General features: G+C 39.5%; 3 protein-coding genes across 3 annotated transcripts; all 3 read left to right on the top strand.

Moving 5' to 3' along the window:
• Positions 1-703: 703 nt before the first annotated feature.
• On the top strand, positions 704-2050 carry LOC120211174 (ribosome-inactivating protein bryodin II-like). Its single transcript, XM_039209782.1, has 2 exons — positions 704-1588; positions 1925-2050. Exons 1-2 carry the CDS (start codon positions 704-706, stop codon positions 2048-2050), a joined length of 1011 nt encoding a protein of 336 aa, XP_039065713.1.
• An 802-nt stretch (positions 2051-2852) lies between these two features.
• Positions 2853-3800, top strand: LOC120211173 (abrin-a-like). The gene has a single exon (XM_039209781.1). It carries the CDS (start codon positions 2853-2855, stop codon positions 3798-3800), a length of 948 nt encoding a protein of 315 aa, XP_039065712.1.
• A 10045-nt stretch (positions 3801-13845) lies between these two features.
• LOC120211172 (ricin-like) lies at positions 13846-14247 on the top strand. Its single transcript, XM_039209780.1, has one exon. The coding sequence runs from the start codon at positions 13846-13848 to the stop codon at positions 14245-14247; it is 402 nt and encodes a 133-aa protein (XP_039065711.1).
• The last annotated feature ends 1446 nt before the right edge of the window (positions 14248-15693 follow it).

The following is a 15693-nucleotide window of genomic DNA, read 5'->3' as shown; positions in this document are numbered from 1 at the left end:
CCAAATTTTATCAAATTTATTCTTCCACGTGTTTGTCACTTACCGTGTCTACCAACTTTGTATTTTGTTTTGTTTTGATGCCTAACAACATGCATTTTAAGTAAAAACTATTAACACCTTGAAAGAATTGCCCGTCCAGCTCAGGTGGTAGAGCGCAAGGCTCTTAACCTTGTGGTTGTGGGATCGAATCTCACGGGGAGCAATTCATAATTCTGTCGGAGATTTTCCACGGAAGCTGCTCTCAACCTGACGTTGGAGATAGCCTACTACATACCTCTCCCTTATCCCATTATATATGAGATTAAGGTCAGCTAATTTTATTAACACCTTGAAACTACAAATTACTATCTCTTCATTTAATAAAATGAAAAGGTTTAAGGGCATATTTATCTAATTCCATTATCATTTTCGTTCTTATCGTATTTCGTATTAATTTAGCCTTTAAAATTATTTAATCACATCATTTTATATTTTATCCCTAACTTAAAATCATAAATTATAAACCTCAAATTATAAACCTTAGATTGCCGCTTCATGTAGCAGATTTTAATTAGCAAGCAACAAGTTACAGTTTGACACGTGTTCGGTACAAAAAGTTATTATAAAAAGCCGATATCCTCGTTCCATTTGGGAAGCAGAACAATCTCCAACACTCCACTCTCCACTCTCCACTCTCCACTCTCCACTCTCCACTTCCATAAAAATGAAAGTTGCTCAAACAATGAAGGTGTTGGCAATGGCAATAGTATGGGCATGTTTCGTATCCACGGTGGAACCACAAGCCCCAATTTACAAGGTCACGTTCACCGCTACGTCTGCCACCAAAAGCACGTACGATGTGTTCATCAAGGATATGATAAACTCATTGATAGTCCATGGAAGTTCAGTGCAAGGGTTTCCCGTGTTGCCCCCCAGGACTATGTCACCTACCGATCTCCATCGGTACGTCGTGGTGGAACTCACCAGCAGCGCTAAAAAAGTGTCGTTAGTTATCGATTCCGTGACCGTGTACATCTTGGGTTACCGACCAGGAGACGGAACAGCGTCCTACTGGTTCAAGGATGTTTCCGCAGCCGTCCAAAATCTTTTCTTCCAGGGCACTACGAGAGTCAATCTCGGTTTCGATGGCAGTTATGATGACCTCAAAACTAAAGCAGGAGGAGTAGACAGAGATCAAATCCCTCTAGGATTCGGCGAACTACGCCAGAAGATCCAGAGCTTGAATTATTACACACCTCAAGCTGATGTCAAGCAAGTTGCGAAAGCGCTTGTAGTTTGTGTCCAGATGGTTTCGGAGGCCGCGCGATTGAAGATCATCCAGCAACAGATAGCTGCACTGGCGCCGCTTGTTCCTGGGGGACCTGATAAAACCTTATATCCCGATGGTGTAATGAAGGCTTATGAAACCAGTTGGGGAAAACTCTCTGATGCCATCCAAGATGCAAAACCCGAAGGAAACTTTATAAAGAGTGTCACCGTTGTAACTGGTCAGATTGTTTACAGCACTGTGGCATCTGTGCGTCCCGTTATCTCGATACTGCAAAAACAGACTTCCGCCACATATTCTGCTACCGCCCTTCTTGGCCAGGTCATCGACGAAACACTTGGCCAGATTTAGTTCAAAGCGAAAGCACATATATGCACTAGCATATATGTTATGTACTCGATAAATAAAAAAATGCTGGATCTTGTAATCCACCTCGGTTTATCTATCCGAATAATAATCTTTTTCCCTTTATTTTCTTCTTCATCGGAACCACGAATGACGTTGGAAGCTGGGTCTATAAAATAATTTCCCGTCAATCAGGGAAACATTTGATCTGTTTAAGGCGTGGTGGTAACCTTATCATCAGTGTTGGTTTGGTATTCCATAAGCTGTCCTTTTCCTTGTATTTGTTCTCTGTGTGCTGTGTGCTGTGTGCAGGTTTTTTGCTGTTCTAGTTTGTACCCTTCACGTGTTGCTCAGTTTGTTGCTGTTTTGTCAGGATTGTTTTTGTTTGTAGGTTGGTCCATGCTTGGAAGGGGTTTTGATTTTCTTTTGTATCCGTGACTTGGTCTTTAGTTTGGTTTTTCTGATGTTGCTTAGCTCAAGTATTTTTTTTTCTCTATGTACGTCTAGAGAGATTTTTAACGAGACGAGACTTGAATTAAATTAGGTTTACTTTTATCATCTGGAATTCCATTGCTGATAAAAAAAATAAGAGTAACACGCCAAAATATCATCAGGCCGATATAAAAGAAGCCATAACCATGATCAAACATGAGAGAAACTGCATAGAACTACACCAAATGCTGCCATGTCAATTTAATTTAAAGTTGTTAATATAGTTAATGTTTAATAATTCAATGGAATCATTTGAAAATAAAAGGTTAAATCGAGTATTTAAATTATTAGATTAGATCATTCCGATGGAATCCTTTTACACACCTCAGATGAAATCAGTTGTGGTGGTGGAATCGGTGAGAAATAATAATTAAATTATGCATTGTTTTTATAAAATAATAATAAAAATGAAGCCAATATGGCGTTGCCACTGCACTAGAAGACAAGTATACTACGATAAGATATTGATGGAACCACTCTTGATTTGACTAGGAAGGAGTAGGATTATGAGTAACAAAAATTGTTATGAAAATCCTTCTCCTCTTGGAAGCACGTCCATAGCCAAGCATTGCAAAACTCTCCACTTCCATTTTGAAAGAATTGTCCTCGAATGAAGGTGTGGGTTGTGTTGGTAGTGATAGTGGTAGTGGCGGTGGCAGTGTTATGAGATTGTTCCATATCCCTGGCCCAACCTCCGACTGTCACATTGGATCTTAGGACTGGCACTAGGCTAACCTATAGGCTCGTTATGGCTCAACTCAAAGATGAATTGTTCCGATATGGAAACACCGACGGTGAAATCGCGTTATTACCCGACTCCAGCGCATCAATCTGTCCAGAAATGGCAGAAACTAGTCCCCGTCGATATGTTTTGGTGCAACTATTAGATGGGGACCAAAGCGTCACAATAGCTTTGGATGTCACAAGTGTGTATGTGTTGTGTTATCGACCAGGAAACGGAGCCAGGTCACACTTGTTTCCCGGTGTGTCCGAAGCTGTACGAAATGTTGTGTTCCCAAACACTCGAGGACGAGAACTTCCATTTACTGAACGTTATGGATCTCTAGAAGGAGCTGCAGGAGTAGGTTACAGAAGTCAAATCCCTCTGGGAATTGAGGAGCTACAGCATCATATTCAAAACATGAATGATTACGATCCTGCTAGTCCACATGATCGTACAATCGCAAGAGCCCTTTTAGTTTGTATCCAGATGATTTTGGAACCTGCGCGATTTAGATTCATCGAGGGAGAAATAGCTGAGGTGGCACAGCCTCTTCCGGATGGATCTTGTCAAGTGTTACATCCAGATGCTTTAACGAGGGCGTTTCAAAACAATTGGGACTCCATCTCCGAAAACGCCCAGTCTGCAGTCTATGGAATCTTTCCAAATGATGTCCGTTTAGTACTTGATTCTCGAGAAGAACCACTGATTTTCGACAGCCTGGCATCCGTGCGTTTCATTGTTGCATTAATGCACATAGCGTGCAAAACCCGAAAACTTAAACCGCAGTTTTTGCAAATGCCAGCATCAATATCACCCTCTTCTTTTCCCATGGTTATGAGATCCACAGGCCTCCAAGAGAACGATGAAACTTGCGACGTCGTATTAGCTCCAACGTCGTACATCATCGGACAAAATGGTCTGTGTGTCAACGTATACCAGGAAGACCACGCGGATGGACACCAAGTAATCTGATGGCCACGTGGAAACAATAAAGTCAATCAATTGTGGACGTTGAGGTCAGAGGATAACATAATTCGATCAAACGAAAAATGCTTAACCACTTGTGGATACAGCTCCGGAAGCGACGTGATGATCTACAATTGTGACAAGGCTGTCCCCAATGCCACCAAATGGGTAAATCTGTAGAGTTTAATATTGCATATTTTTATTATTATTTAACTTTAATTTATCCCTTAGATATTATTGAATTTTCTTTATTTTGAGTTTATTTTGAAAAGGAATTTCATTGCATTAATTAGTCTAAAAACTATTAGATTTTAACGGTCTATTCAACATCTTATAGAAGATAAGTAGAACTTCTTTGAATATTTAATTTGAAATTTACATGGGATATAGTTATCCAGAATATGAAGAAAATTTCAACTAGAATACTTAAATATTTATCTTTTGTGATAAACTTTTTTAATTTAGGAATTTTAGTTTGATTATTCTATTATTATTTTATTTAAGAATTAGCTATTTTATTATAAATCTTATTAGGATTTTTAATTTGATTATTTTAGGAATTAGTTAATTTATTTTCTTAGAACTATCGGGTTATAAATACCCCTTAGATTCAATAGTTGAAACTCATATTATAATTTATTTTCTTTGGTTATTTATTGAATTTATACTTTTCTTTCATCTCCATCTTTCTTTATTTTCTTTTCACAAAGCTAAGTATCATCCAATCTATGTTATTGCCACTATAAAAATACCATTCTCTAACTACATTTCTTTTGTATTATTGTTTTAAAAAAAAAACAATGTTCAACGTATTTATTAAAATGATATTTTGATTTTAACATCATTAAAATATCATTTTATCCCGAAGTATTAACATCATGCTAAACAATTTTATTAATGTTTGAAAATCTTTTTTATCATGTTTAAAAGATTTATTAATAATCTGAAAGTCCTATTGCTATACTCAAAAGACTTATTATTAACATGAATGACTTACGATATATTATTACATTTCTCTTATTGTTATTATTGTTATTATCATTATTATATTCAAAAGATTTAATGATATGCTATTTTCATTGTCATGCCCATTTTATAAATTTTGAATAATATAAAATTTAAATATTATGATTCGTGTATTATTTGATTATTTTATTTTTATTAAATATGAATTAAGCGATATGGGTAATAAAGAAATTATTGTTACTCATTGAGGTCTCAAGTTCAAGCACTAGAAATGTCAGGGTGTGAGTTTTAATATTAAATGGTTGAAAGTTATCTTTGAACATATACTTCCTTGTACTTACTCAAGATTTATGAAAAAATTGATTTTTATTAAATGATTGATTCACATTATTCAAAAATTAAAAAACAAATTAAATATTTAGAATTTTTAATCAAATCATTTGGATCAATTCTTTTACTTACTCAGGGACGAACAAGCTTGAACTTATAAAATTTTATATAAATAAAAACAAATTTTGAATAAAAAATACATAACAATTTAAAATATATGACAATTTTATACTTTTAAGGAGATGACCGTTTCTGCCTAGGTCCATCCAAGTACTTTTACTCCTCACTCCTAACTAGAACAATTATAGTGGTGAGAAATAATTAAGTTAAGCATTATAAGCGTGTCATTATTACTATTAAAATATCATCAGTAGTTAAATAATGATATATATATATATTTTTTAAAAAGTGAAGTTTTGTATTGTATTTGAGACACACAACTACAAAATAAATAAAGATAGAGACTTAGGTCTCATAAAAAAAATCTCTCCAATCCTAAATAAATGGAGGAAAAGAGTGCGCCAAGTCAATGTCGGAACATGGACATATAACTAGATTTTGCCCCTTACAACGATCCTGGAATATGGCTGATAATCTCATCAGTAGAGATTTTGATGATTTGCAAGGTATGGGCTTCAAAAATCACGAGTTATCAAAAAGGCTAATACTCGAGGATAACTTAGATGTTGATACATCAAGAAAACAAGTTGAGACGAGGCCTTTTAGAGTTGAATCGTGGGAGCAAATTGTGGACAAGTTAAATAATAGCTCAGTGTCACGGACCACGACCTTGAAGCCGAGTCCAACATCATCCAGCCTGCATCCACATGCACTAAGGCACTCTGAGGCTCGCCCCAAAGCACACCAAGCCCGCCCCAAAGCACGCCAAGCACGAGACAGAATGAGATAAGACCAAACACAACATGATTCAGGCACTCCTCAAGCCAAATCCGGCCCCTCTAAGAAAAAGGGACAAAGCCACAATCATTGTTCAAATAGGACTCAGTATTAGGAGTTTTAACTTAAGTAGGGAAGTACTTTTAGTTAGAGTAGAAGTAAACTTAGTCATCAACTCATAGGGGATTTTTGCTATAAAAGGGGTCTCCTCACTCCATTGTATTTATTCATTCTTTTCTATTGGAAATAAAACTAACCCGACTTCCAAGCCAAAAACTCTCGTGCATCTCTTATTTCCGTTCATACTCTTTTGTTCTTACGTTCGCAACAACTTAAGCGACCAAACTTAAGCTTTAAGGATGCCTTAGCGCCCAGCAATGGTGCAAAGCGACCAAACTTAAGCTTTAAGGATGCCTTAGCGCCCATCAATGGTGCAAAGCGACTAAGGGCCACACGAACCAGCTAGCCTACACTCTAGCCCCGTGTCAAGTGGTATCAGAGCCTGTTTCATAACCAGATGAGATGGCTACTCAATGCGGCAAACCAGCAACGCCTGATGGCGTCGAGGCTCACAACCTAGAGAAGAAGTGAGGAATGTCAAAGGACATGCTCACATCGCTCCAAGGGAAGATCACCACACTTGAGGACTCTGTAAAAGAGACCAAGGAGGTTTTAGATCTGTTACAATCCATCGATCTTGAGAAGATGGGATCACTAGATCTTGAGAAGGTTGAAGTCTTGGAGCATATCCAAGAGGATGTGCAAGTGGCATTCAATAGATTTGATTCAAAGAGTTCTCAACAAGAAGATGATGTTGACGCCCAAATTCTTGCTCTAAGAGAAGAGGTCGAAGAACTCAAGAATAAAGGTTCAGGGATTGAAGTCGAAGATCTCAAGAAGGAGATTGAGCAACTCAAGACCGAGGTGGCCTTGTGCAAGGTTGCCGTGGCTGGTAACATGATGACCAGCACCCCCAAGGGCCGAGCTGAAGTCCCTAAGCTAGAAAATTTCAAGGGGACCAGTTTAGCCAAAGACGTGGAAAACTTTATGTGGGACATGTGTCAATACTTCTGAGCCATTGGTATCGTGAATGATACTGAAAAGGTAAATATTGTAACTGTTTACCTAACAGATTTAGCACTCTTATGGTGGCAACGCAAGTATGCCGAGATGAAGCGAGACGACACCACTATAAGAACCTGGGCGGAGTTCCAAACTGAATTCAAAGAGCAATTCTACCCCACCATGCCGAGAACGAGGCACGATCAAAACTAAGGCGTCTCAAGCATGATGGCTCACTGAAAGAGCACATTCGACAATTTGTCGAGTTAAGTCTTCAAGTCCCGAGTTTAAGTGAAAAGGATGGGTTCTTTACCTTCATGGATGGGCTAAAGCTATGGGCGAAGAACGAGCTAGAACGTTGAGGAGTCAAGGATCTCGCCAAAGCCTTGACTACCGTCGAGGAGTCAAAGATCTTGCCAAAGCCTTGACTACTGCCGAGTCACTCATAGAACTTGGGGTTCGAAAGAATGACTCCTCTAAATCAAAATACAAAGCAAAGGTGGAGATAAGGAGAAGCCATTCAAAGGTAGATCAGACAAAGAACAAAGTGGTCCTGGAAAGCCATCGAATAATAAAACCCAACAAGGGGAAAAACGGGAAAAATAACCCATCCAATGCTACAATTGCAAGGGGCTAGGAAACTTGGCTAGAGAATGTCCTCAAAAGAATCAACTTTCTGCCATCGAAGGAACCGATGAGGAAGAAGAAGAAGCAGAGACTCTTAAACTTGGATCCATCATCAGTACATAGAAGTCAAGAAGGGTCGAAAGAAAAAGGGACTCATGTTCGTGGACATCTCCATAAAGGGGCAAAAACTAAGTGCCCTTGTGGACATCGGCGCCTCAGAACTATTTATATCCAACCAAGTCGCGAGTAAACTTGCCCTTCGTATAGATAAGGCGAGTGGCTACATCAAAACCGTAAATGCCGAAGAGGTTTCAATCACAGGGATCTCCAAAGGAGTTGAACTCAATATCGAAAGCTGGACTGGTAAAGAAGTCATCAAAGTAATTCCCCTCGACGATTTCGATGTGGTACTCGGGTTAAGTTTTCTCGATAAGATCAATGCCTTCCCGGTCCCCTTTACCGACTGTCTATGTATCTTAGACCCGAAGCATCAATGCATTGTCCCAATTAATCGAGGACTCGGAGTTGGAGCCAAGATCTTATCCGCAATACAATTCTCCAAAGTTGTGCATAAGAAAGAACCGATATTCTTGGCAACACTAGTAAGCGAGAAATAAATTGCAATCGAAGATATCCCACGAGAAGTAGGTCAACTATTGGTTGAATTCAAGGGAATAATGCCTCTCAATCTTCCCAAGGCGTTACCCCCAAAAAGGGAAATTGATCACTAGATAGAACTTCTGCCAAACGCAGAACCGCCTACCAAAGCTCCCTATCGAATGACTCCACCAGAATTAGAAGAGTTGCGTAGACAATTGAAGGAACTCCTTGATGCAGGTTACATCAGGCCTTCCCAGGCACCCTATGGAGCACCAATGTTGTTTCAAAAGAAACATGATGGAACCCTCCGAATGTGCATAGACTACCGAGCCCTAAACAAGCTCACCGTGAAAAACAAGTATTCAATTCCCCTCGTTGCAGACTTGTTTGATCAACTTGGCGACGCAAGGTGGTTCACCAAGCTAGATCTGAGGTCAGGATACTAACAAGTTAGAATTACCGAAGGAGACGAACCAAAGACAACATTTGTCACACGTTACGGCTCCTACAAATTCCTTGTGATGCCCTTTGGCCTTACAAACGCCCCAACAACTTTTTGTACCCTCATGAATAAGGTATTATAATATTTTCTCAATCAATTTGTTGTGGTCTACTTGGATGACATCGTGATATATAGCAAGACACTAGAGGAACATGTCCAACACATGAGGCAAGTATTCCAAGTTCTACAAGAGAACGAGCTATATGTCAAAGAAGAGAAGTGCTCGTTTGCCCAAAAGAAAGTCCCATTCTTAGGTCACATCATAAGAGGGGGCACGATCCAAATGGATAAGGACAAGATCCGAGTCATTAAAAATTGAAAGCCCCCAACCAAGATAACCGAATTAAGATCCTTTTTAGGATTAGCCAATTATTACAAAAGATTTTTCAAAGACTATTCCAAGATCGCCACACCCTTAACCGAATTACATAAGAAATAAAAGCCTTGGGTTTGGGATCAGACATGCCAAGAGGCCTTTGACAAGATCAAACTCCTTCTATCGAGCGAGCCAGTGTTGTGCATACCAAACTACAATAAACCTTTCGAGGTTCACACCGACGCATCTGATATTGCCATCGAGGGAGTCCTCATCCAAGACAGACACCCAATAACCTATGAAAGTCGGAAACTCAACGAGACTGAAAGAAGTTACTTAGTCTACGAAAAAGAGATGACTGCTGTAATCCATTGCTTACGCTTATGGAGACACTACGTACTCAGATCAAAATTCATAGGATTCACAGACAACATCGTGAACAGCTACTTCCTGACCCAAAAGAAGTTGTCCCTCAAACAAGCTCATTGGCAAGAATTCCTTACCGAATTTGATTTCTTCCTGGAACACAAGTCCGGTAAAGTAAATTGTGTTTCTGATGCCTTAAGCCGAAGGTACAACATCGAAGTCATTAGCTCACCGAAGGGACACATGATAGAACGCATAAAGGAAGGGCTATCACATGATCATGAAGCCAAATCTATAATTGAATATGCCAAAGAAGACAAATATAGAATATTCTGGCTTGAGAGATATCTACTATATACCCATAGGTACTGCATCTATGCTCCAAAGTATGGAAAGCTACGCAAGGAACTCCTTATGGAATGCCACGATTCCAAATGGGCAGGACATCCAGGGACCCATCGAACAATGACATTGTTAAACGAACATTATTATTGGCCGCACATAAACGAAGACGTAGAGGCCTACGTTAAAACATGCCTTGTATGCCAACAAGATAAGATATAACTAAAGAAACCAGCATGATTGGTACAACCTTTGCCCATTCCCGAGTGACCATGGGAAAGCATCTCAATGGACTTCATCGTTGGACTCCCACACTCAGAGGGACTATCGAGCATCATGGTTGTAGTCGATAGATTTTCCAAGTATGGGACATTCATCCCCGCATCTAAAGTATGCCCATCCAAAGAAGCAGCTCGCCTGAACTTTTCAACTACAGTCCACCCACAAACCGACGAGCAAACCGAAAGAGTCAATGGACTTTTATAAATTTATCTTAGGCACTACGTAAGTGCTACCCAAAGTGACTGGCCAAATCTTCTAGACGTGGTATAATTTTCTTACAACTTGCAAAAGAGCGAAGCCACCAACCAAAGCCTGTTCGAGATTGTAAACGAACAACAACCGCTTACATCCAACACGGTTATAGTTGGGTACCAAGGATCCAATCCATTCGCTTATCAATTTGCCAAGGAATGGCAAGAGAACTACAAGTTAGCCCGAGCCTGCCTGCATAAAGCAGGGAAACGTACCAAGAAGTGAGCAGACAAAAATTACAGGGACGTAAATTTCCAAGAAGGTGACATTGTCCTTGCCAAACTCACAAACATCTTGCGCAACCAAGATAGACACAAGGGGTTGGTGTAAAGATACGAAGAACCCTTCAAGATCATAAAACAAATAGGCACCATGATGTATAGGTTAGACTTACCACAAACCATCAGGGCTCACCCTGTGTTACACGTGAGCCTACTTAAACCATTCCATCCAGACAAGGACAATCCCGACCAAAGTATCTCTCATCGAGTTCCAGTTGGAATAAAAGCCTCTTATGCAAGAGAAGTCGAAGTAATCCACACTGAAAGATCAGTTCACCGAGTGGGGCACAAACCAAGGCATGAATACCTGGTTCAATAGAAGGGACTCCCCGAAAACGAAGGGTGTTGGGAACCTGCCGAAGCCCTATGACAATTCAAAGACAAAATCGAGCAATTTCATGCAAGCCAAGCGATGAGGGCGTCGCTAGAACTAGTGGGGGAGAATGTCATAGACCACGACCTTAAAGCCGAGTCCAACATCATCCAGCCTGCATCCACACGTACCAAGGCACTCTGAGGCCCAGATGCATCAAGCAACGAACCAAGCCCACCCCAAAGCACGCCAAGCCCACGACAGAATGGGATAAGGCCAAACACAACATGATCCGGGCCCTCCTCAAGCCAAATCTGGCCCCTCTAAGAAAAAGGGACAAAGCCACCATCCTTGTTCAAATAGGACTCAGCCTTAGGAGTTTTAACTTAAGTAGGGAAATACTTTTAGTTAGAGTAAAAGTAGACTTAGTCATCAACTCATAAGAGATTCTCGCTATAAAAGGGGCCTCCCCACCCCATTGTATTCATTCATTCTTTTCTATTGGAAATAAGACTACCCCGGCTTCCAAGCTAAAAACTCTCGTGCATCTATTATTTCCGTTCATACTATTTTGTTCTTACGTTCGCAACAACTTAAGTGAACAAGCTTAAGCTTTAAGGCTGCCTTAGCGCCCAACAACCAAGCAAAGCGACTAAGGGCCGCACGAACCAACTAGTCTACACTTTAGCCCCGTGTCATCAGTCTCAGGTGAAGTGGTTGAAAGGCCAGAAACAAACACTCAAAACATTATGGTTTCGCGAAAGAAAGATAAGTGCTTTAGATCGTGGTTGATCAATTAGAAAAGATATGATTATTTGTCAAAGATACAAGATATATTTTTGACAAGTTCGGAAAGGAAAAAAGGGTCTCGAGCAATTCGAAAGAAGAAGAAACAAATGAAAAAGAAGGGGAACTCAGAAATGGTAGGAAGATCTATTTCTGACTCAGACATACGAGCTAGAAGGTCGTTTTTATTAAAGGAAGCCAAAAAAACTCTTGAGCTAGGTAAAAATTTGGGGATTCAATTTCAAGGTCAAGAAGAAGATGTGGTTCGAGATTTTACATCGTTAAAAGAGTCGAACGGTGAGTCTCAGGAATTTTAAAAGGTCTTCTGTGAATTTTGGAGCAACAATTTTTGTCATGTTATAGTTAGTAATTTGAGTACGGGTGTTGTTTATCTATCTGAGTTGGGGCGCTGTTTCGGATTGGTTTTTGGTGCCATAACAAATGGCCACAACTTGTTCTAAATATTCTAGACTTTACCAGAAGGCCGAGTGACATTTAATTCTCGTGTATGATTGATGAGAGTGTGGGTTTTATTGCTTAATTCTTTCTTCTTGATAATACATGGGTGTTTTTTCGAGTTGCTTGTTCAAGGACTGCTGTTAATTGTTAATCTGTGAATCATGGTTGTTGAAGTTTCTCTTTTAGAATATATGTTTGTGGGATCAGCTAGGTTGAGCCGATGCGTATAGAGTATTTTTTGAGTCGATATTTTTTGGATTTCTAGGGGGTTTCAGGTTTCCTAGTTCATGTTTCCTTGGCTATATGGGTCATTCGAAGTTAATTGTTTCTTGTTATAGGGGCAATTTTAGGTTAAATCCACTAAAGGTGCTCGTTGGGATTGATTGTATGTTATGATGATTTGTCCTTGTATGCTATTGTTTGTTTTGGCGTGATGTAGTGCCTTTTGAAGAGCTTGGGTGTGCACACACAATTGGTTTTTGATGATAATCAGGATTGTTTGCAATGAAGTTGTCAGAGGCAATAATGAGCAAGATTTGTGTGAGGATCTTTGGCACCTATGCTTTGAGGTTTTGCAATGAAATTTTCCTTTGGCAATGAACTGTCGAAAGATAATTATCAGCTTTATTTGTTGATTGGTTGCAGCGTTCTGTGGTAAGCTGGTTGGCTTTTGTTGTGTTCCCTTATTAATATGGTGTAGTAACGTATACTGATCTAGGGGGTATAGTTAGTTTGAAAAGTTGGTCGGGTGTCAGTTCCTAGGATCATTGTGAGGGGCAAAATCTAGTTATATGTCCATGTTCCGTGGCACACTCTTTTTCTTTCATTTAAGATCAGAAATGTTTTTTAATGAGGCATAAGTCTCCATCTTTATTTGTTTTGTAGTTGTGTCTCAAATACAATACAAAATTTCCCTTTCAAAAAAAATAATCGTCTAACTACATTTATTTTGCGTTCCTTTAAGTAACAACCAATGTTTAGAAAAGTTTACTGATATCAACTGTATTTTAACGGTTCCCTTATTAATATGGTGTAGTAACGTATACTGATCTAGGGGGTATAGTTAGTTTGAAAAGTTGGTCGGGTGTCAGTTCCTAGGATCATTGTGAGGGGCAAAATCTAGTTATATGTCCATGTTCCGTGGCACACTCTTTTTCTTTCATTTAAGATCAGAAATGTTTTTTTAATGAGGCATAAGTCTCCATCTTTATTTGTTTTGTAGTTGTGTCTCAAATACAATATAAAATTTCCCTTTAAAAAAAAAATCGTCTAACTACATTTATTTTGCGTTCCTTTAAGTAACAACCAATGTTTAGAAAAGTTTACTGATGTCAACTCTATTTTAACACCGTTAAAATTCACGTAGAGATCGAATCTTTTACTATTCCCGTGAAGATAAGAAAAAAACTAAATTAAATAACTAATTATAAATCAAATAGTCATGAAACATCATTGTCTAAGAGATAGAATCTTTTTACTATCCTCATGAAGACAAAAGAAAACCAAGTTGAATTATGAGTAAAATTTTTCATTGATCACGGTGAAAAAATTGAATCATGAGAAGTAAAATTTGTTATAAAAGGCCTCGTCCCCTTGTTGGAATCACGTCCAAAGCCGAGCATTGCAAATTGCAAAACTCTCTCCATTTCTACTAAAAGAATTGTCTTGAAATGAGGGTTTCGTTGTATCAGCAAACAATGAAGGTGTGGGTTGTTTTAGCAGTGGCAGTGTTATGCGGTTGTTCCCTGTCCGTGGCCCAACCACCGACAGCCATGTTCAATATTATGGCTGCCACTACAGATCTAAGCACGAACATCATCGGACAAAATGGTCTGTGTGCCGACGTATACAAGGGAAACTACAAGGATGGAAACCCAGTAGTGTTATGGCCATGTGGACATTCAACCAATCAATTGCGGACATCGGTATCAGACGATAATACAATTCGGTGCAACGGAAAATGCTTAACCGCTTATGGATACTTCTCCCAAGCCGATGTGGTGATCTACGATTGTGACAAGGCTGAACCTGATGCCACCAAATGGGAAATCCTGAGTGGTGGAACTATATGAAATCTTAAATCCGGGCTGGTCTTGACGGAATTTCAGTTTACTTCGGGGCTGATTAGTCTAGCTCTAGATTTCAATGTTAATGCTTATAATCAAGCTTTTACTTTTAGCACAAATACAACGCCACCGATGACCAGCATTGCGAGTTACCTAGGCCAGTGCTTGGGAGTAAGTGCAAGTATGGTGCAGCTGGGGAACTGTACGTGTAAGGGTACTGAAAAGGAATGGGCAATATACGCAGACGGGACCACAAGGCGTCAACATAATCTAAATTGGTGTCTTAAGTATGCAAATCCTGGTTGGAGCACCATCAACGTAGAAAGGTGCGACCGGGGGGGGGGGGTCCAGAACGATGGAGATTTGCATGTGGGTACTGGAAAGGTGCTGGATGTGCAAGATTCGAAGGTACGCTCAATGACTACGACCAACAACAACCTAGCCAGAATTGGTCTCTGGGGCTTCTTTATATGTATGGAATAATTAAGTATTGGATCTTATAATCCAACACCATCTGTTACTCCAATAAAATACCTTTTATTGTTATTATTGATGTCTTCATCTTCTCCCTACAATCACTAGAGTGGCCTTTGACAGCATCAAGGAGGAAAGAAGAGGTAAAGGCTCCATTATCCTAGGTATGGAAGGATTCAACTGTTTTATAGAATCTTTTAACTTAATCTAAATCCAAATGGCGGGGAGAAGGTTTACTTGGATAGGGCCTGGAAATAATCGCAGAAAACCCGATAGATTCTTGCTGGAAGAAAATGGGATTCAAACTAGAGGAGATTTAATAGTCCATGGGTTATCAAGAAATGTCTCGGATCACATTCTACTAGCAAATGAATCGGAAGACTGGGGATCAAGGCCTAGAATCAAAGATGCTTATCGCGGTCTGGAATCCCCCTCTTTCAGGTTCTCTGAAATTTAATGTAGACGGAGCATTCAAAGACGTGGCAGGTGGTTGTGGAGGAGCTTTGAGAGATGAAAAAGGTTATATAAAAGTAATCTTCTCCGGTCCGGTTAATGCGGTAAACTCGGATTTATCAGAAGTTTTAGCGATAAAAACTGCTTTAGAAATTGTTATTGAAACTGGTTGGCACAAATTTTGGAATATAATTATAGAATCTGATTCGCAAGTGGCTTTGAATTGGATCTGCTCCGTACATATGAGACCCTGGAGATGGTGGGATCTCTTGGAGGAGATTGATAGTCTGATGAAAGCTATCCCATCAATTAGGCTAGAATATATTCCAAGGAATAGGAATGGTTTGGCTGATTGTCTAGCAAAACAAGGCCTTACCCGTGACATTCTTTTCAAGCGTGATGGGATTAAGCATTCTGATCAAGGAGTAGTCAACTATTCCATGGTGACAAGCCGTAGTCATGTGCAAGAGTTGATCCTCCTAATAACCATGCTTGATTAGGAGGATGTTAGTTCCGTGATATGAT

This window comes from Hibiscus syriacus, unplaced genomic scaffold (genome assembly GCF_006381635.1).
Source record: "Hibiscus syriacus cultivar Baekdansim isolate YM2019G1 unplaced genomic scaffold, ASM638163v2 tig00109960_pilon, whole genome shotgun sequence".
Classification (NCBI taxonomy): Eukaryota; Viridiplantae; Streptophyta; class Magnoliopsida; order Malvales; family Malvaceae; genus Hibiscus; species Hibiscus syriacus.
This window is presented reverse-complemented; position numbering and strand designations above follow the sequence as displayed.